This window comes from Aedes albopictus, chromosome 1 (assembly GCF_035046485.1).
Source record: "Aedes albopictus strain Foshan chromosome 1, AalbF5, whole genome shotgun sequence".
Taxonomy (NCBI): domain Eukaryota; kingdom Metazoa; phylum Arthropoda; class Insecta; order Diptera; family Culicidae; genus Aedes; species Aedes albopictus.
Window position 1 is genome coordinate 252,412,620 of NC_085136.1, and position 21,182 is coordinate 252,433,801.

General features: G+C 42.6%; 1 protein-coding gene across 1 annotated transcript in view; it reads left to right on the forward strand.

Moving 5' to 3' along the window:
- Positions 1 to 20,223, forward strand: part of LOC109400490 (uncharacterized) — a 41,585-nt gene extending 21,362 nt beyond the window's left edge. Inside the window, exons 2-7 of the mRNA XM_029860501.2 lie at positions 1,305 to 2,693; positions 16,549 to 16,818; positions 16,886 to 17,053; positions 17,232 to 18,791; positions 19,402 to 19,665; positions 19,746 to 20,223. Coding sequence (XP_029716361.2) covers positions 1,305 to 2,693; positions 16,549 to 16,818; positions 16,886 to 17,053; positions 17,232 to 18,791; positions 19,402 to 19,665; positions 19,746 to 19,939 — 3,845 coding nt within the window. The 3' untranslated portion in view covers positions 19,940 to 20,223. The remainder of the gene's footprint in view (positions 1 to 1,304; positions 2,694 to 16,548; positions 16,819 to 16,885; positions 17,054 to 17,231; positions 18,792 to 19,401; positions 19,666 to 19,745) is intronic.
- The last annotated feature ends 959 nt before the right edge of the window (positions 20,224 to 21,182 follow it).

Here is a 21,182-nt window from a genome sequence, read left to right on the forward strand (position 1 = left end):
AATTGAAAAGTTATGCTTGAAATATACAATATAATAGTTAATGGTATATTAAGAGTAAAATATGTTATGGTGCCTAATGTTTATATATAATTTCTCACAATATCAAAATAATGGCAAATTTAGCTAGGAATGTAAATTATGTTATTGTTTTGATATTTTATACAATTCATTATAAAATATGCTAAATTGCAAATTTTACCATGATAGTAATTTTTGTTATTGATGTGTTATTTAGCATTATTCATGAATAACATATCAATGACAAGATTTGCTATGATTGTATATTTTGCTATTGATTTGCCATTTTAAGTTTTTCAAAATAACAGAAGAATGGCAAAACGAGATATGATGGCAAAACCAGTTATTATTTTGTCCTTTGTTTGCCATTAGCCTCTACCCGGGTAATTGGCAGGTCCCGATCATTATTATTTGGGAGATTGCGTGTAAGTCATGGCAGATTCATCCAAGATTCATCATCCTAACTGCTACAAAGAAAGAAAAAAAGTTTATTATGAACTTGAGCTTGAACCTGGGACCTTCTGATCCGCAGGCTCGAGCCTTACCATCTGCACCGTTTCTGATACTTAAATCGGAAGACATTATAATACGATGGCATGACGTCTTAATCATGGGTAACTTTGTTTTAATTCGTGCTGGTAACTCTGTACTATTTTTAGTATCAACGTGACATACTTTTGATAATTAGTCAATGAAAACGAATTCCTACACAAAAACGATGTATGGACGAAATGTTCGTTACCCAAAGGAGTAATAGCTAATTAATTTAGTCACGTAAAATAATGTAAAATTACATGACTTTTATATGTAAAATCTTAAAAATATCGTGTTTTTTCGTGATTTTTTAGCTAAAATTGTTGAACAACTTCGAAATACGCAATTTAAACACCGTAGTGTCTTCGGCAAAGTTGTAGAGTATTGTTCTAACTATATCCTAACGGTATCTCGGGCCTCTTTTCGGAGTAATTTTGTGAATTTCCGAGTAAATTTCTGTGAAAACGGCTAAAAAAACACAAAATCGATTTGATACACCTTTAAATCTTCATCAATTTGGCTCAATTTTGAACTGAAGACTTGGTTTTGCATGTAGATTGATAATTTGATGTGTCACGGAGAATCGGAGAAAAAAAGTTTCAAAGTGAACAGGTCTACTGTAGAGCTTATTACTCAGAACTTTTAGTACACACCTAAATACTACCTTTATTATTCCTACGAGCTAAAAACTGAAAATTTAAATTTTTATTCTTATAACCCTTTATTTGTTATTTTTTTCTCTTCGATTACAGACACCAACGAGGAAGATCTGTTCGAAGCGTTCGGCCGCTACGGCATGATAGAAGCCGTCCAGATTCCGACCTGCAACTTTGCCTACGTGGGTTTCAAGGAGAAATCGGCCGCTGTGGCTGCCCAGCGTCTAAACAACACCGTCCTGGGCAAAACGAAGATCTCGGTCCAGGTGGCGCAGCGGAACATGCGTGTGCGTCTCGAGGATCTGGATAGCTTTAAAACGCCGCGGGTCTATAATGAACTGATGGATGCCAAACTGAAGTATGACTACAATCAGGAGTATGCAGCGGAGCCATCGACCGGGATGGTCGGGATCGGTGGTACGGGCGCATCTGCCGCAACGTTTGACTACGATGATTACGAGGATGATGAGGATAATCGGATCTATGATCCAACTACGAATCGTTTTTATGACAAACCGAAAGACGGAGGATCGCGTCCAGCAAAGGAAGAGGAACCAGTCTTTGTGGAGGATATTATAGACGACGAAGAGGACGATGACGACTTGCTCATTCCGCCACCAATCCCATGGACCAGGTCGAAGGACGATGAAGGGGTGTCCATTGATTTGGTGTCGCCGCAACATTCGCCGATTTCGGAGCGAAATTTGTTCGATGAAGAGGACCCTATTGATGAATCGGATTTCTCCACGGTGGAGGTGAGGAGGAAGGAAATCACTTTCGGAAAATCTGCCGTGGTGTCCGTGTCCAATAGTGCCGTACGGGTGGAGAACGTCCCACGGGAGGTTTACGATGAGGACATCGTCCGTTACTTTGCCAAATTTGGGTTACTCAACAGCGTGGAGATTGCGCAGTCCACAAGTTGTCTTTTCAGCAAGATCTACACCATTATCTACCAGCAGCAGTCGGTGGCTGAGAAAGTCCTGCAATGCTTCATGAGGAAGTGCGAATTTTCCGGCGTCGTCTGTACGCTTTTCACCTTCCGCCCGGAGGACGTTATCCAGGAAGTGCCCGGGAAATGTGTCCTCGTAGACTACATCTCCAACAGCACCGTCTACGAGGACGTGGCCGACGCCTTCCGCAAGGTCGGTCAGGTTATCTATCTGAAGAAAACGGGTCGCAACACAACGCCCAGTGTTGTGCACTTTCGGAATCGAATCTCGATGGACCAGGCCGGGAAAGTGGTGAACATCGACGGCGACAAGGTGCGCGTGGTGCCCTTCGGTCAGGACGCCTTCCGAAAGTTTACCGCCGAGAACCGAAAGCTGAAGGACGCCAGTGTGTCTCATACGAAGAAGCCACTGAAGAACGTCCGCATGGTGGACATCGAGATGAAGGAAGAGCAGGAACGCAACAAGTACATGATTCTGAAGACGGTGTACAACCCGAACTATCGCAACCCGGACCCGAAGAATCTGACCAATGAAGGTAAGTGGGACCGGGGGTGAGTGTGGGTGACTTGTCAATCGTAATCTATTTCGGGATAGTGAAAAAGATAATAATCCTAGTGTATTAATATCAAAGGAGCACCAGAAATAAAATCAATGCGCGTTTGACCTGCAACTCAGTTTGGGTTGCTGCAATTTAGGAGCAGTTGAAAAGCAAGTGAGAAGATACGCTAACTTCCAGTGTTTTTTTGTGAGAAAATAGGAAATTCAGTTTGAAAAGCGAAGTGGAGTGTTGGAAATGTGTTGAATTTATCGCCGGTAATTATAGTGTTGTTATTTTCGGCTATAGTTGAGTGAATGGAAAATAGAAGTTGCGGTAAAGGTAAGAATGATATAAATTATTATATAGTTTTCAAATGAGTGTAATCAGTTTTGTACCTTTTAAATCCAACATTTAATGCTTACCTTTGACAGATACGCGTAGTGCTACCATCTGCTAAGCTGCCCATAACTGCATAACAGTCACATTCGACAAAAGTAGGCATTGGAGAAAATGGAGCTCAAAGTTTGCAACTTGCGTTAGCATGGAAAAGGATTGAAATTTCAAAAATATGCTTAGGGTAGGGCGGGGCAAGATGAGCACCCTAAGGATCACGTTGAGTTTATTGAAAGTGAACACAATTTTTCAAAGTACCTCTCAGTAGTTCTTTTCTATATCTTGTTTTCTATCACCCATAAACATGGGAGGGTTCAAAATTCACAATTGATTGATGCACCAAGCGGTAAGAAGAAGAATTTTGACATCCAAGCGGTGTGCCGTTTACATCCATAGACCAATCAGCGACGAGGATCTAATCGACGGCACACCGCTTGGATGTCAAAACTTCTTCTTCTTTTCGCTTGGTGCATCAATCAATAAGGATGATTTATTTGACTAAACAAAAAAGATGTTTTATGGTCAGTTCGAACATGCTACGGGGCAAGACGAGCACTTCATTAAAATCCCAATATTTTAACAATAAATTGGTCATACACTGATTGATATAGTAAACCTTGTGTATAGCTATGGTATCACGTTCTAAAATTATCATTTTTTTCGATTATTGAAAAAAAAAATGCGGTTTTATAATACTTTATACAAAATTACCCGAAAAACAATAAACGATTATTAGGTTGCTTATTTTTAGAAATTTACTTAACCAAATAGTTGCAGAGGTTACAGAAACCAATGTTCGGCACTATTGAGTGGATTACAATAATTTCAAAATATTTTCTATATTACCATCAGGGGTGCTCATCTTGCCCCATTATAGGTAAATAACTAAAATTGAATAAATTTTAATGTTTGTTTTTAGAAAATATTTTCTAATGTAAATTAAAATGCTTTGCAGGAAGCTAGTAATGTTGGCTGATAACTAGAATTATGGTAAAAATTTGATTCTGACATAAAAACCTTATTTTATTCTGATGATTTCTTATAAGAAAATGGTAAAAATCCATGCTATCAACTTATTTAACGATATTTTTTAATTCGTTCATTATGAAGTACCTTTTATCAGGTTTACAAACAGGATGAACATTATTCTAACGGATTATGAAGCTGTTTGGGCAAAATTCATCATAAAAGTAGTAAAACGGAGGGGTGCTCATCTTGCCCCGGGTGGCCATCTTGCCCCGTCCTACCCTAACATTCAAAATTAATCCTTTTGCAGTGAAATCTCCTACAGCTCTTCTTCTATGCTGGGCGAAGAGTTGTAAAAATATATAGACCAAAATATGATTGGCGGTACGCTATGAGGCCAGTGTGTATTCTCAGTGTGACTGTTATGCGATTACATTCGTAAATATTTGATAATGAGACAAAATGACTTGGTATTTATTTCACATTTTGTAGAACAAACTTGTCAAGTTCATTTGGGTGGATGAAAGTACTAATAATTTGGAGATGATCCCCGGAAATAACTCAATATTGACCAAAACTGCAAATTTTACAAATATGCAGTTATGGGCAGTAAGCATCATCGTATTTTTGAGGAAATTTTCGTCAAATTGAGTCCAAAATCAGGACGATTGGTAACCCTACATACAAAAGATCAGCTTATATAAGTGACATTTCAACACACGAACACTAGCACACGAACCTCACACATAAATGCACGCCATTTCAAAGGCTATTCAAATTGCATATGAAAATATTACCCAATCAAATTGGGTAAAACGGGTAAATAATTATAAAACTAACATCCAGTGTAAGAGTGTAAATGTTTTCCACACAGTTTCACAACTACATCTACAAAAAAGGCACGCATACATTTGAACGTGATTACCACTATTGAACGCAGTGGTTTAATTTCCCCAACAGGGTAGGAAAAAAACCCTTGATACGCATATTTTGGCTACCACTTGTAATCTTACAAGAGTAAATAACGCAATCACTAGCGCAATCTGCAGGTCACCACTGGAAGCTCGCCCCGTTTATTAGTTCAAATCTATATTGCAAATGATTCAATTCAAGATAACATTCTCGAAGTACGAATCACCTTGATTCCGCCCTCTTTTGCTTACCCGGGCAGAAAAGAATTACAAAACAATTGCAAGTTTTACAATTCAAAAAGAATTACTGAATGGTAAAATTTGTCATTGGTTTGTTTGAAATAAGTGACAAAAAGGCAAAAATAATAAGTGACGTTGTTCAATAAAATAACTAAAGAATGTCAAATTTTGACATTACAATGGCAAACCAAGAACAAAAAAAAATTAAGATAGAGAATTGCAAAATATACCATTATTGAGTTATTGAAAATAGAACAATATCAAAATTAGTTATTCCCTTGTCATCCAAAAGAAGGGTATATTAAGTTGTTTATTCCAATAACAAAATGAAAACTTATAAGTTTTTTGGATGGAAAGTAATTGCAAACAAATATCAAAATTTACCATTAGAATAACCAAAATTCAAATTTTGTCATTATGTTGTTCTTGATAAGTGCCAAAACTGCGAATTCATCAAACTCGCAAAAGGTCAACAATATCTCACCAATTGTAAAATTTGTTATGATAGCAAAATAAGACATTCAGTAGTTATTCTTCCAAATTTTAAAATGACAAGCGAATGGAATATATTGATATGATATCATAAGGACTGTATCGGAAATTAACTATAAACATTCAAAATGCTCTATCTCGACGCACGGTTGGTATTTTCATTCCGGTTCTTCTATGAAATCTTCACAATATAGTTAAGTTTAGAACAGCTTGAAGAAATTTGGAAAATGTTTAGTATTATTGAAAATATGGTTCTATGAGTATACCACACAAAATAACAATCTGTACAAACTGCATTATTTTTAAATTTTTTTAACGTTTCAAATATTTTTTGCGAAAAAAAATTCTACGGGGAAAAATCTGGAAAGTAATGATTATTACTCGCAGTTATGTACACAATACATATCACTTAAAACAGACTTTTAAAATTCTTATTTTGGATAGAAAAACCTCCAACATTAAGAATATGGACTATCGCAAAAAACACCTACTTTTTGGTCGAACTTTGACGCTCTGTTTTAAATATCTTTAGAGGTTATAAAATTCCGTTCTCTGGAAAAACTACCTCTTCAATAGATTTAAATACATACCCAATCGGAAAAAATGCAAATTTTCAACTTTATATATTTTTTATTTGCGTAATCGTTTTTTGAAGACGCTTAAAAAATAGTGTTCCTCGAAAAATGGCCTTTTTCCATTTTTAAAAATTGCCCTAAACTCCGGAGGGAATTTTTCTTGATAAAAATAATTTTCCTATATCATGAGCATTCTGGAGAAGAATATATTTGCGCAAAAATAAGAGAAAAAATTGAATATTTTCCCACAGTATTCGCAATTTGAAATTTTTAGGAGGTGTCCAAAATTTTAAAAACATGTGCGCAATCTTTGAGATAAAAGTCCAAGTTAAATGATTATTTTTTGAAAATCAGAACTGCCATTCTTTATTTAAGAGATTTATATAGTATCTCCAAAAATAAAGTTTTGTTTATTTCGAACAGATTATTTTTTAGGCAATTGTGAACGTTTATAGTTAATTTCCGATACAGTCCTTATTATGCTATTCACATGTTGTTTTAAGCTCTTGATGAAGAACTCATGAATGACAAAATAAGTTATGACAATAAAATTTGTTATAAGCTATTTTACGAGACGTGCTACCGATGGGCCACTCATTGTTATTGTTTACATTTGATGTTTTTGTTTTCGCGAAAAGTAGCATAACATGTGGTGAGCCCCAATCAGATTTTTGCTGACAGAAATGTTTTAATTTCTAATGTGGCATTTATCAATCCCCCGAGGTGCATGATAAAACTAGCAGATAAAAAAAAACCTCCCCACGGTCTACGGATATTGATTATAGTGGGCGGATTGACGCATTTTTGCAGATGAATGAACCCCGTTTATTTGACGGGCCTGTGTCACATGTTATGCTAGCGAAAATGTAAATAAATGGGCCCAGCGGTTGGACTTCAAAACTGGAAAACATTAAAAAAAACAGCTGATTTGAAACGTCTCATAAAATGCCTTATTCTTTTGTTTTTGGTTTGCCATTCATCTCTACCCGGGCATCCTTTGACAGATACGCGTATTTCGACTACCACTTGTAATCTTCCTCAGTGTTAGTTATCCACTGTTAAAATTCAATGGAAAGTATAAGAAATGAGTGTATTTTAGACGTACAGCTTCCGCTCGATAACTGGGCTTTGACGACAGTTCAGTTTAGTAATCCTACATTATGGAGATGGGCGGAGGCGGCAATTGTGAGCCAATCGAGCAGAGAGAACTGTCAAAGTGTGAGCCAAAGCCAAATGAACATGTTTATCGTTTGTAGTAAGGCGTTGTTTGAACGGTATTGCAATCGACAATAAACGTATTACAAATATTTATTTTTAGAAATTTAGTAAGAAGATAATATTTAATTAATTCTGCTTTCAAAAGCGTATGCTCATGAAGAAACTCGTTGCTCTTCTCGAAAAAACTTTCATTGCTACTGCTTGATTCACTTCTGCCGATTTGATTCGCGCTATTCTATGCAATGCATTTCAGATTTCTTCGATTGCGCTGTTTTTTTTTTTCAAAATTTGGGAAATAAAGTTCGAATATAATTAGCAAACGTAAACAAAACAACTTGCACCATAACAAAGTCACGCAAAAAGTTTGAACATCTAGCTTTGTGGCAAGTGTTGGAAGCTGTTGTAAACAAAACAAACAGCGTTGCCGAATCGACATATGTAACTTCCGCTCATCTCTATGTAGAGGATTTCTAGTTCAGTTAGTGAGCGCCGTTCGATAACTGGACTGAGTTCCCGGAGCCGGAGGCTATTGTTATATTTTGTTTTGTTTACTAATTTGCACAATGTGAGGTTAGATTTCGTTTGTTTTTGACAGACAACTGCTTTTTAACTGGATTTTGGCCCAGTTCTCGAGCGCCCAGTTAAACAGCAGTCAGTTATCGAGTGGATGCTGTACTCTGGAAAAAAACAATGAAAACCAAAAAAATTTGTACAAATCGTTCAACAATAAACGAATTATCCTAGTTATCCACAGTCTGCTATCAATTTTAATTATTCTTAGCTTGCCTATTCTGAATAACTTACTGCAGAGACATTGAACCGCAAATGATTGCTAGAACTTGACGTAAAATTACTTTCTTACCCTTCTTATTGGTGTAATTAGAAGGGTATAAATACCGCTCGAAAAACCGACTTTCGATCCGAGGCCCGGAGTTTCATATACCAATCAACTCAGCTCGACGAACTGATCAAATGTATGTATGTGTGTGTGTTTGTATTTTTTTTTAAATCTAGGAGTCCAAAAATCTTCTAAAGACGCCGTGTTCTTCGCTAGTTCACCTCCACCTTAAATTCACCTCCGGTATCATGCAGTATTTCTTCGGAGGGGAGGCGTTATATGCATTTTATGCACCATCACTGCTTCGTTATTATAGGTATTCTTCATACTGACCCCTTTGGCCCCCGTGCAATTTGTTATTCTATTTCGAGTAAACATTCGCCATTTAGCGACCTTGTAGTAGCCTACTCCGGAAGCTGCCCAGACAACGATGGTCTCGACCAGTAAGGTGCCGATGTCAGTCTGGCGAATTTGATTGGTGGTTGACTTCCGGTTCACCAGCGCCCCGACGACTCAAAACCGGCATTATGGCACGAACTACTCGGTCAGGACCCCGACGGTGCATCAAGCCTACTCCGTTCACGGTCAGTCGTCCTCTGATCTTCCCGCCATTTTCGCTGTAGCGACGACATGATGTTCACGACTGCCCTATTCACCGCGTTCCACGTAGTTCCGTTCTGGCACATCTCCCTAATGATGTTATTTGCGTTTAGATTCCCGACACTGCTCGCTTGCATCTCACTACGTTCCACCATAAACCATGGACAGTTGAATACCACGTTCTCCGGTGTCTCCTCCTCGTTCGGACAGGCCGGGCATAGTGGGGACTCTACGTGGCCGAATCGGTCCAGGTACTTCCAGATGCAACCATGGCCTGACAGAAACTGTGCCAGATGAAAGTAGACTTATCCGTATTTTCTGTCCCATAACGAGACGTTCGGAATGACCCGATGGGTCCATCTTCCTTTTGCGGCGCTATCCCAGTCCATCTGCCACTTGCTCATAGAGTCAGCTCTCGCAGTCTTGCGGGCTTCTCGGTGGCTGTAGCATTCGCAGTCTTCTTCCAGTACGATTTTTATCGGATGATCACTATGACGCAGACCGCTTCCGTCGATATGGTTCGGTATGCACTGGTTACCGACGTCGACACGCTGGCAAGGCGTCTTCTCGTACCGCTACTGATCGCCGATCTGTTGGACATAATTCAGTTCAACGTTGTAATCGCTTTGGTTGCCTTCTCGCAGGCGTAGCCGACATGGCTGTTGAAGCTTAAGGATTATGAACTCTTTGCATTCTCCTTCTAGCTCTAAGACAGACCCGACGGAACACGGCGAGCGAGAAAACTGGGCGGCGGACATGCTGCGGGTGTATCTTCTTCGGCATAGTTGCATCGCAGGCTCGAACCAGAACCGACACCAGTTCGTCCGAACTCAACCCTGATAAAAAAGATCATAGAGATACAACCGATACAACAGAATGGATTGTTCCAAGCACGCTGAATTGAATGGTACTTACCATTAATTCAATTGTTTAAAACGATAGAGTAACAACAGATCTTATGGTTTTCCACCATAGCTTGTATTGTGAATGTCACTTTTACAATAGAAAATGGGGGTTGTTATGTATCTTTACCATAAAAAAATCCAAATTTTCTGGAAAAAAATCAAGTCAACTACCATTCAACTTATGGTGTTTTTATTATTGAAATCTCTTGTGCCATTGATTTTATTGTACACGTATTCTGCCCCCACTCGCATAACAGTCCCATTTGCAAAAAGTAGGAATTGGGAAAACAGCATTTGAAGTTTGAGAACTTGTTTCCATATAATATTGCTTTGCACATGAATATATAACTGTAAAAAATATTACAAGCACTACAAAGTTGTTCAGTTTTGTGTTACGTGACACAAAAATCCATGATGGGACTGTTATGCGGGTACTTTTGATATGGGACGCTCATGACTTGGTATTTTTTTCACATATTGACATAAAAATTCATAATTTTTATTACTGTTTTTGGAAGTACATCGAAAATGATGACTATTCATAACGTTAACTCAAAAGTGATGAAAAGTCAAATGGGACAGTTATGCGAGGTTCCAATACACCATTTTCAGCAGGAAAATACGTACACAATATAATTTTTTGTTGACGGGGCAAGATGGCCACCCGGGGCAAGATGAGCACCCCTCCGTTTTACTTCTTTTATGATGAATTTTGCCCAAACAACTTCATAATCCTTTAGAATAATGTTCATCCTGTTTGTAAACCTGATAAAAGGTACTTCATAATGAACGAATTAAAAAATATCGTTAAATAAGTTGATAGCATGGATTTTTACCATTTTCTTATAAGAAATCATCAGAATAAAATAAGGTTTTTATGTCAGAATCAAATTTTTACCATAATTCTAGTTATCAGCCAACATTACTAGCTTCCTGCAAAGCATTTTAATTTACATTAGAAAATATTTTCTAAAAACAAACATTAAAATTGATTCAATTTTAGTTATTTACCTATAATGGGGCAAGATGAGCACCCCTGATGGTAATATAGAAAATATTCTGAAATTATTGTAATCCACTCAATAGTGCCGAACATTGGTTTCTGTAACCTCTGCAACTATTTGGTTAAGTAAATTTCTAAAAATAAGCAACCTAATAATCGTTTATTGTTTTTCGGGTCATTTTGTATAAAGTGTTATAAAACCCATTTTTTTCAATAGTCGAAAAAATGATAATTTTAGAACGTGATACCATAGCTATACACAAGGTTCACTATATCAATCAGTGTATGACCAATTTATTGTTAAAATATTGGGATTTTAATGAAGTGCTCTTCTTGCCCCGTAGCATGTTCGAACTGGCCATAAAACATCTTTTTTGTTAAGTCAAGTAAATTAGCCTTATTGTGAATTTTAAACCCTGCACTATATATGGGTGGTAGAAAACATGATATAGAAAAGAACTACTGAGAGGTACTTTGAAAAATTGTGTTCACTTTCAATAAACTCAACGTGATCCTTAGGGTGCTCATCTTGCCCCGCCCTACCCTAGTCAAATTTATCATTATTCAATGGTAGTTTATGGTGATTTTATTGGAAATTTTTATCAGGGAAGGTAAGCATATTGCGTTCATACCGAACCACTTCTTCATCGAATGCTCCTGTCCTCCGTCTGTACCCGTTCTCCGAGACGGTATCGAATCGCTTGGTGATCGCTAAGCGTACCATCAGGTATAATCTTCGCAGACGCTCCAATTCATGCTTCTCGCTACTGCCGCACTACAGAACGTCACGTCGATTATAGACTCTCTGCCTTCTCCTAGATAGGTGCTTGTGGATCTTTCGTCGGCTAGAACTAAGTTCAATCTGTGTTACGTCCTGGAGTTTGGACTGGCCGTGACACATTGTCGTGTATTTAAACTCCCAGGAGTAAACAAGAACACATCAAAACGTAGACTTTATTTACACTTGAGCGAGCAGTATAGGGAGAGACTGTTGCTCACATCAGTTATTCCCAACAGTCTGGATGCTGTTTCCAGCAGGCTCCATCCTCTGGGATTTATGAGGCGACTACCGCATTCAATCCCCTAGGCATTAAAGTCGCCCGCAATGATGACTGGCCTCTTGTCACCAAGTTTCTCCAATATTTGGTCCAGCACCTGATTGAACCGCTCTATCGTCCAGCGTGGGGATGCATAGCAGCAACGCTACATATGTACACGCCGTTGACCTTGGCTATCACGAAACCCTCTATTGCGCGAAACACACCACTTCCTGCAGGGGATATCTTCCAACCGTCCAAATCGCAGCGGTTCCAGTTTCATCCGCTACCCAGTTTCCATTTCCGGATGGGATACGGTACGGATCCGAGATGATTACTACGTCGCACTTTGCTTCCTTCGTGAATTGCTGCGCGGTATCACAGTGATTGAGGTTTATTTGCACTATCTCCACTGTGATTTACCGGACATCGCCTGTTTTAATGCTGGACATTTTGGGCCACCAGTGAAGTGGTCCCTGTGTCCCTCATTTTCACAGATAACGCACTTTGTTGCACTTCTTACATTCTTGTGGTTTATGGCCTTCATATCCGCATCTCCTGCACAGTTTCGATCTCTCTGGTCCTCGGCAGTTCCGTGCCAAATGCCCAAACACTTGGCATCCGAAGTGTATTTCCGGTAGCTGAGAAACCCGCAGTGAGCATACTGAAAACCCGACTATCACTTTGCCAATTCGCAACGCCTTGTCGGCAGCATCCACCGGGAGCTTGATAACCGCAGTCCCTGCTTTGCTGCGTAATTGTTTAAGAGAGCTTTCTTCCAAATGCGTTTGCTTCATAAGCTGTTATACAGCTACTTGTGTTAGTAGGTTCTGCGTTCCGGAAGGTCCCCTTCTCAGCCGGACTGACATTTCAATGTCGCCTATCTCCATTTGCTTCCTTAATTGCAGAATCACTTCTGACGTAACAGCTTGGACCTGCCTAGTGTCTCCCACGACGTTCGCTGTAAGCTCCTTATACGAAGAGTTCTTGTTCTTCGAGTACTTCGAGCTAAAGATCATTTCTCCGGACAGTGTGCGCCTGACTTTTTGTACGTCCGCGCCGAAGTCCTTAAGTTCCGGAGCCGTTTTTGTGGTACGTAGAACCTCAAGGTAGCTTTCCTCACTGGTCTTCACCACAACCGCTTCTTGACACTTCTCTTGATTGCTTTTGGTCTTGCGCCTGCGTTCGTCTGCTTCGCCTTGCCCTTTCTTTGTACAGTCCGCCACTGGGTCTCCCTGTTGCCGACACCGACCTGTTCCACCTCTGCGGCAGCCATTCGTTTGCGCAGAGTGTCTCTCTGCCTTGTAGAACCTCCTTGCTGTTGCTCTGTTCTCGGTGTTTGCTGTCGCAGCGTTTTAGCAGCGAGAGCGTTTTTCGTCGATGCCAATTCGTTTTCGACTATTGCCGCTCTCTGCAACACGTTGGTCCACGCTTTGACGGCTGATCCGAGAGCTCTCCGGATCTTTAACACCAGCTCCTTGATGTCCTTGTGCACATTGTGTTTCTTGTCGACGAATTCGTGGAGCTCGCCCACCCAGTTCTTCGCCGCTAGAACCATCGGCTGTTGCTGGGGCACACTACATCCGCTATTCGTCGGCAGCTACTGCTGCATTCTTGTACGCTGCTGTTGCACTTGGGCCACAATTTGCTGCTGTTGTACACTGTGGTTATGTTCGTGTACCGCGCTTCTCTGCGAAAACGCTTCTTGTTGCTGTTCTGCTTCTTCTGTTTGTTGAGGTGGAGACCTCATCAATCCTCTGGATTCGCCACCCTCCCGCTGTTATTTTTGTTTTCACCTTCCATGTTGTTGTTGGGTCCCCCTCCGAGCCGCTATATCGACCTGCAGTACCACGGCGGATAGGGGACCTTAGGCCAATAACCTACTGTCCTCGAAACCTAAAAACCGTTACAGAAGCCGAAAATGATGGGTTACTGATGAACTGATTCAACAGCCACGATTTTAAGCGCAAAACAATGCAAAACAAAAATTGGAACTTGTAATGTATTAACGCCGGCCCAGCAGGGTAAACTGGCACAACGGCCAATGAGGCATGCCGTTTGAAGCTTGAAATCCTTGAACTGCGTGAAGTCCGTTGGCCGAACTTTGGAAAACACAGACTGGCGTCGGGTCAAATTCTGCTATACTCTGGCCTATACAAGGTGAACACTCTCCTCGCCACCGTGTAGTTGGTTTCCTGCTCAGCGCTCACGCCCACGATGTGCTCATGGAGTAGGAACCTAATAATGAGAGGATAATTGTAGCCAGATTCAGAACACGGGTTCGAAACCTTACCATGGTCCAAAGTTACGCGCCAACCGATGCTGCCGAAATGCAAGACAAAGAGAACTTTTACAGCCAACTGAATGCTGCCGTTCCAAAAGGTGATATCAAGTTTCTCATGGGCGACTTCAACGAGAAGGTTGGTTCCGACAACTTGGACTATGAGCACGTCATGGGACGCTATGGTCTCGGAGAAATGAGCGAGAACGGAGAGCTGTTTGCAAAATATTGTGGCAACAATGACACTGTGATTGAGGAATCGCTTTTTCCCCATCGACCAGTGCACGAAGTGACATGGGTTTCCCGTGAAGGCGTCACGGAAACTCAAAACTATTACATCTGCATCAGTCGAAGATGGAAACGTAGTCTTCTTAATGTGTGGACAAACGTAGCGCCGATATTGCGTCCGATCATCATCTCCTAATTGGCGAAATCCGGTTGCGCATTGCTAGGATCCATCGACAGGAGGAGAAAATCGTGGGCCGGTTTAACACATGCCGACTGCGGCGGAAAGGTCCTTCGTTGAGGAGCTGGAGAATCGTGCTGCGGAGATTCCGGAAGGTGGAAGCGTAGATGATAAATGGAGCGCCCTCAAGAACGTCTTCATTGTCACAACAGGCGAGAATAATTTGGGTGAACTACGCTCCCGGAATGCAGTGGATCACAAATGACACCTGGAGGAAGATAGAGGAAAGCCAAAGCCGGGATAGAGCGAGCAAAAATACGAGGAGCCAAAGCCATAGCCCGTCAGCGCTATTCGGCTCTCGAGAAGGAAGTGAAACGCTCATGTAGGCGGGACAAAAGAGCGTGGGCGGACTCCCTAACCGACGAAGGCGAGAAGCCGCAAGTACCGGCGACATTCGTCTCCTCTACGATGTTTGGATCACGTCGCCTCAGTGGGACTATGATGAATGCTACGATGCCCGTGAAAGACACATCTGGACAGTTATTGACCGACCCAGCTGGCTGACCAGTTGAAACGCTGGTTCGAGCAGCTTAGAAACCTTTTTCAAGTATCGGCCACGCCATCAACACCTCAGCATGATCCACCAAGAATTCGACACATGACCCGTGTCAATACCGAATCGCTATCAGTGCAGGAGATATAGAAACAGCGATCCGTAGCATGACATCGAACAGAGCCTCGCGGGGATCGGTCGCATATCAGCCGAGATGCTCAAAGCTGACCCCGTAGAGTCTGCACAACTGCTGCATCAATTATTCTGCAACATATGGGAGAGCGCGACCTTTCCGGTCGACTGGATGCAAGCCATCTTTAGTAAAGGTACCCGAAAAGAGTGCCCTGACACTGTATGCGATAATTAGCGGGGCATCATGCTACTGTGTATTGTTCTCAATGACGGCAGCAATCAGGATTCCATGCTGGACGATCCCGTGTTGACCATATTGTCACGCTGCGTATCATCCAGGAACATATCAATGAATTTCAAGAGTCTCTGTACCTGATGTTCATTGATTGCGAAAAAGCTTTCGACCGTCTTAATCACGAAAACATGTGGGGAGCCCTCAAGCCTCCAGGTGTCCGTCTTGAAAATCTACCAACTAGCTCAGCGCTACCAATCAGGGCGTACCAGTGCCACTGCTAAAGAACGAAGACATGGAATATTACCTGTGCAGTCACCCAGTGTGGTATAACATTATAACCTTATAAGAACTAACAAGCATTATTCCTGTGTTTTAAACATTAGATGTTGTGTATTCGTTTTTTATATCTGTATTAACGGGATTTTTAGCCCTAGGCTAGTTCATCTCGGGATCCACGCTTTACTTCCCTTCCGTAGGAAGAACTCACATTTTGCGAGTTTGTCGGGAGTGAGATTTGATCCCAGGTCCTCGGCGTGATAGTCAAGTGTTCTAACCATCACACCAGGTCCGCTCCACAGTTGTGTATTCTTCTTTTTAGTTAATAAATGAAGTGTTAGTTAAATATTGTCTCATCTATATTTTTGTCATATGATGCCATATTATTATAATTTGCTAGCAAAAATAAAAAGTGATGTCAGCAACGAACAAATAATATAATTTCTTTGCATCGGAATACACTGTATACGACAATGCAGAAGCAAAACTCTAAAAAAAGATATGCCTACTATCCTGGTTGTGAAACTTATGTTTGATAAATAGCAAAATAACTGTCGCATGTAATATCTTCTATTAAATATCTGTTCGATTACCAGTAAAATAGTAGCATAGTAGCCTCTAATAGACATAACATTAATCAGTTTGCAAGCTTCAAAGTCTTCTTTAGATGACCCGAAACATCGTGGGAAGTCTACCGACGGCGAAACCAATTGTCCCCGAACGCGGGACACTTGGTTTGGCGCCGTCACCAGCCACAGTCAACAACAGCGTCCGTTCTTCCCCTTCCACAGTCGTCATCTACAACTGCCCGGTGCGCACAACGCTCAAGGACCTCCGGCGCCATTTCATCAACATAGCCTTCGTGACGTTCATGCGCTGGGAGCAGTCCCCGTACGATACCAACACCTGGAAGGTGTACGCCAGCTTCGGGTCGTTCGTGGACGCCTTCAACGCCGTCCGGTTGAAGGGCCCGCTGCTCAACTATCCCATCTTCAAGCACATGGCCAGCGAACGGCCCAAGTTCGACTCACTCGAAACGGTGGAGGTCGAGTGTCAGCAAGGTAAGCAAGACCGTCGTCGGCGCTGGACGGAAAGTGGGATTCATCCGTTTCTTGGTGCCTTTTTCAGATGACGTTTCCGTTACGAAGATGTACAACAGTTTGGTGGGACATGGAGCGATAACCTTCGTCGATAAAGTGGATCATAAGCGGTTTTTGGTTATCTGTCGGGATGCGAAAACAGCGAAAAAGATCATTCAGCTGAAGGTGTTGGCCAAAACTCCCGTGAAGGCATTGCGTAAGTAGTTCTTAGGTGGATCTTCGGTAGAGATGGGCGAAACGGGAGCATTTCAGTGATCGGGTGTTTTCAAGTCGTGAAGACTTCAGCAGAAAATCCCATGCATTGTTCACTTAACCTGTTGCCCATCTCTACCATCTTTTATCACGCATTAATATGCAATAATTCGTCTTGTCAGTGTATCGAGATGTAATGAACCAACAGAATGCCCAGGACATGCCAGTTAGTCGTAGTCCACCGCGGACTCGATCTCCCGAACGCAAAGAGGAGCTTCCTAGACGACGGAAGGATTCGACGAAGGATCTTCCGATTCCAATGGACGACCTGATCGCCCTTCAGCGACGTATCATGGACGACGGCGGCGATAGACGTCGTCCTTCATCGCGGGAAGATCGACACCGTCGGGATGACACAAACGAGTGGGAGCGGGACTTCGATCATGGCGGTAGACGATCTCCCGCTCGTAAAAATCGTGATCGTAAAAGGCAAAAATCGGTCGACATGGATATTACTGATGATCAGCCGGATCCGGTCCCTGTACATCAGCGTTACAGTCCTGAATTCATCCACGAATTCCAAGCTCCATGTTTTGATCATGAGTACAATGTCAATTACCATCGGCAGCCTGAGGAAGCGCTTGTTTACACTAATCCTCCAGCACCCAACATGATGCCGTTGGGAGGACCACCGAGGGATTTCGTCCAAGGCTGGGCTCCAGGAGGTCCCATGTACGTTCCACCAGTCATGGTTCCTCCTCCGGTTACCAGAAGTGTATTCATGCCACAACCTCCGGCTCCAGGTACGGGGGGCATTCTCGGAGGACCCCTTGCATTACCAGTACCCACCATAACGATCCATCGCATCGAGCCAGATCCGACGATTCATCCCGTACCACAGCCGGGAGATCTCCGAAACTATCTAGCCGAGAAGAGGAACATCCGGGCGAAGGACTCCTACGACCCTACGGACGAGTTAGGTCATCAGCTTGATGATCTCAACTCGAACCGTCCCGTCTCTCCGAAGGAAATGGACCGCATCGAAAATTACATTCGCGAAAAGGAACGACAGATTCAGAAGCGTCTGCATTTGTTGGATAAAAAACTTGTCGACGTCGGTGGCCCTTCGAAACGAGCGAGCCGTTCCCGGGAACGCTCCGTCTCGCCAAGTGATCGCCAAGCGCACAACCGCATTGAGGAGATCCGCGTCGAAAGGGTTAACATTTCTCGCCAACTGGCTCAACTACGCCAGAATGGAGATCAAAAGTCTCGAGCATTCACCGCCCTCTGCGAACGCCAATCGGCGATCGACAGGGAGTGTACCGATATTCAGCGACAACTGGAGGCGAAAAAGCTATGGTTGGCCGAGAGAGCTCGATCGCTGTCCCGCGAACGCCATGAAAAGGAACTGGCCGCAAAGCCGCCCAAGCAGAAGAGTCTATCTCGTGACCGGCGCAGCCGAAGCTCTTCGCGTGGTGCAAGGCGCCGTTTTTCGCGTAGCCGGTCCCGCGAAAACCGCGGACGGCACAACCGATATCGCCGAAGCCGATCGCCGTCGCCCGATCGCTTCCGTCGCCGTCGGTCGTCATCGAGGGATCGCACCGGGCGCCGTCGCTCGAGATCGCTGGACAGGGGACGGCGCTATAATCGACCTTCGACGACGAACATACGCAGTCCGGAATCTCTGCTGCGTGATATGAGACAACTGGGACGGCCGCGGGAGGGAAAGACCGATCACTGCGGTAAGTACAGGGAGAACCAACTAGTATTTAGCTAGTACGATATTTGCACTAGAAATGTTACAAGGACGTATTCAGTTTTTCAAAATTTAATTAGCTGTTTCAATCAATACAAACTCCATATCTGCATCGCAAATGCTATCTAGTAATTTATCAGCGCTAACAGCCGGAATAATCCTGGTTTTTTTTTCGGTAGGGGTAAGACGATCTGACGTTTGACACGTGTCGTTTGTATTCTTGTCGATAAGATCGATCATCAATCTTATCATCAATCAGGTGTCACACGATACAAGTTAAACGTCAGATAGTCTTATCCCTACCAGAAAGCGAGCACCACTATGGCGGCCATTAGCTTAAGCTGGATAATAGCATTATAACATAGAATGAAATATGCTTTATATGCGCATGAACTAGTGCTTGTTTAATGATTCAACACAACAAATAGTTGAGTCATGTACACTAGTGAATTCTCTCTCTAGTATATTAAGTTTTATTGCTTGTAAGCATTTCCAATGCTGATATTAGTGCTAGGTAATTGTTATTTGGAAGATGCTGATACTTTGACCTAACAGTTAATAAAAATCTCATCATAACTGAACGCCAAACGTTTTAGTGTTCATTGGCAACATTGCCAAAGGAGTGCCAGAGGAGCAACTGAAGTCCACATTTGCCCGATACGGCCGGATGGTGATGTGCGATTTCAGCATGCTGGAGAAATTCGGCGAGGTGTACATTGATTACCACCAGCGGGAGGACGCTTTCCGGGCACTGGAGATGAATCGGGTCAAGATCGCTGGCAAGCGGCTGCGAGTGGCGTTGAATTGCCGCAAGCCGGCCAATCGGGACGGATACAGTGTCATCGTGGAAATGTCCGAACGTAAGTATCCATGCAAACGTCAATGAATGGCGCCGCAATTCCGACCAACAGTTGCTCACATGATTTGTTTCTCGTTGCAGCCGTTCCCGAGCGTGATCTGTACTCGCGCTTCTTCGAGTGTGGGGAAATAGAGTTCATCTGGCATTATGAAAATGCCACCATCGCTACGGTGACCTTCGAGAGGCCGGAATCGACACTGAAAGCTTTGAATATCCGGGAGTTGCACAATCGCATTCCAATAATCGTCAGGGAGTACGTCGAGAGCGAACGCTGAGGGAGCGTTACATTTTAGATTTTAGGTTTGTTTGCATGCGTTAAGTATTGTATGTATTACACGTTACCAGGCGAAGGTAACGTTTCAGCACAGGTTCACCTGGAGCCATGATCAAGTAAGTATCCTTTTGTAACATTCTCTACGAGGAGCTGAAGGTAGTTTTGAATTTTGAAACAAATTGAATAGTTGTGATGAACAACAATGTTTATTTTCGCATTGTGCGTACTCCTCGGAAGAGCTACAATGCATAAATAGCCGCCATGAATAAACTACTTGAATAGGTATGTTAGTTCTAGATTCAATTACTTCGAAATTTCAATTGCCAACAATTTGGATTAGGGAACCGGTACTAGAAGACATATCCAAAGCATCCACAACAGTCGAGAACAATCCGTATCGCTACTGTCAGAAATAAATTCGTCATTCTTGTGCTAGTCGTTTACTAAACCACACACGAAACAATCACTCTGCGATAGGTTATGGGCCCAGAGTAAACCTGCAGATTTCAAAAAGCCAAAGAAAAACGTTCAAGAGTAGAAGTTACCACCGCAGTACGAGACGTTACTGAACGGGAGCGCAAGCACCCCTGTAAGTTTCTCAATTTCTTTACTGGTTACAAAGCTGTTTCTGTCGGGCCGTGTACTACAAATGTCTTAAATGTCTTCAACGATATCGTTGGCCGAGACGACCGTACCCTTTGGCTGAAAGAGGAACTGGATTCAATAGAGGCAAGCCTACAACGTAGTCCCCGGAGTGTCAAGGCGCTCCAGTCGAAATGGGCGTTTCGTGTGAACGAGGATAGCAACGGCAAGGAAGAACGCTACAAGGCTCGTTTGGTGGTGAAAGGGTACCTGAAGCCTTGTCTGAAGCGTCAATACATCGACAATGAAGAAACTTACGCTCCAGTTGCGAAGTTGACCACCACCCGTACTGTCCTGGCTGTCGCATAATCGTTTCCTGTTCCACCAGATGAACGGAGTTCCTTGATGGTGACCTGAAGGAGGACATTTATATGGCAAAGCCGGACGGCATAGTAACGAACCAAGACGTGGTGTACAAACTAAAGAAGTCCCTGTACGGACTAAAGCAGTCTCATCGCTGCTAGCGGATGAATGAACAGTTGATGAAGATGGGACTCACTCGGTCATCCCGCGACTACTGCCTGTACACAAAATGCACACCAGGGGGCGAACTGATCATCATTATATACGTCGACGACCTGTTGTTGATCGCTGGAAGGAAG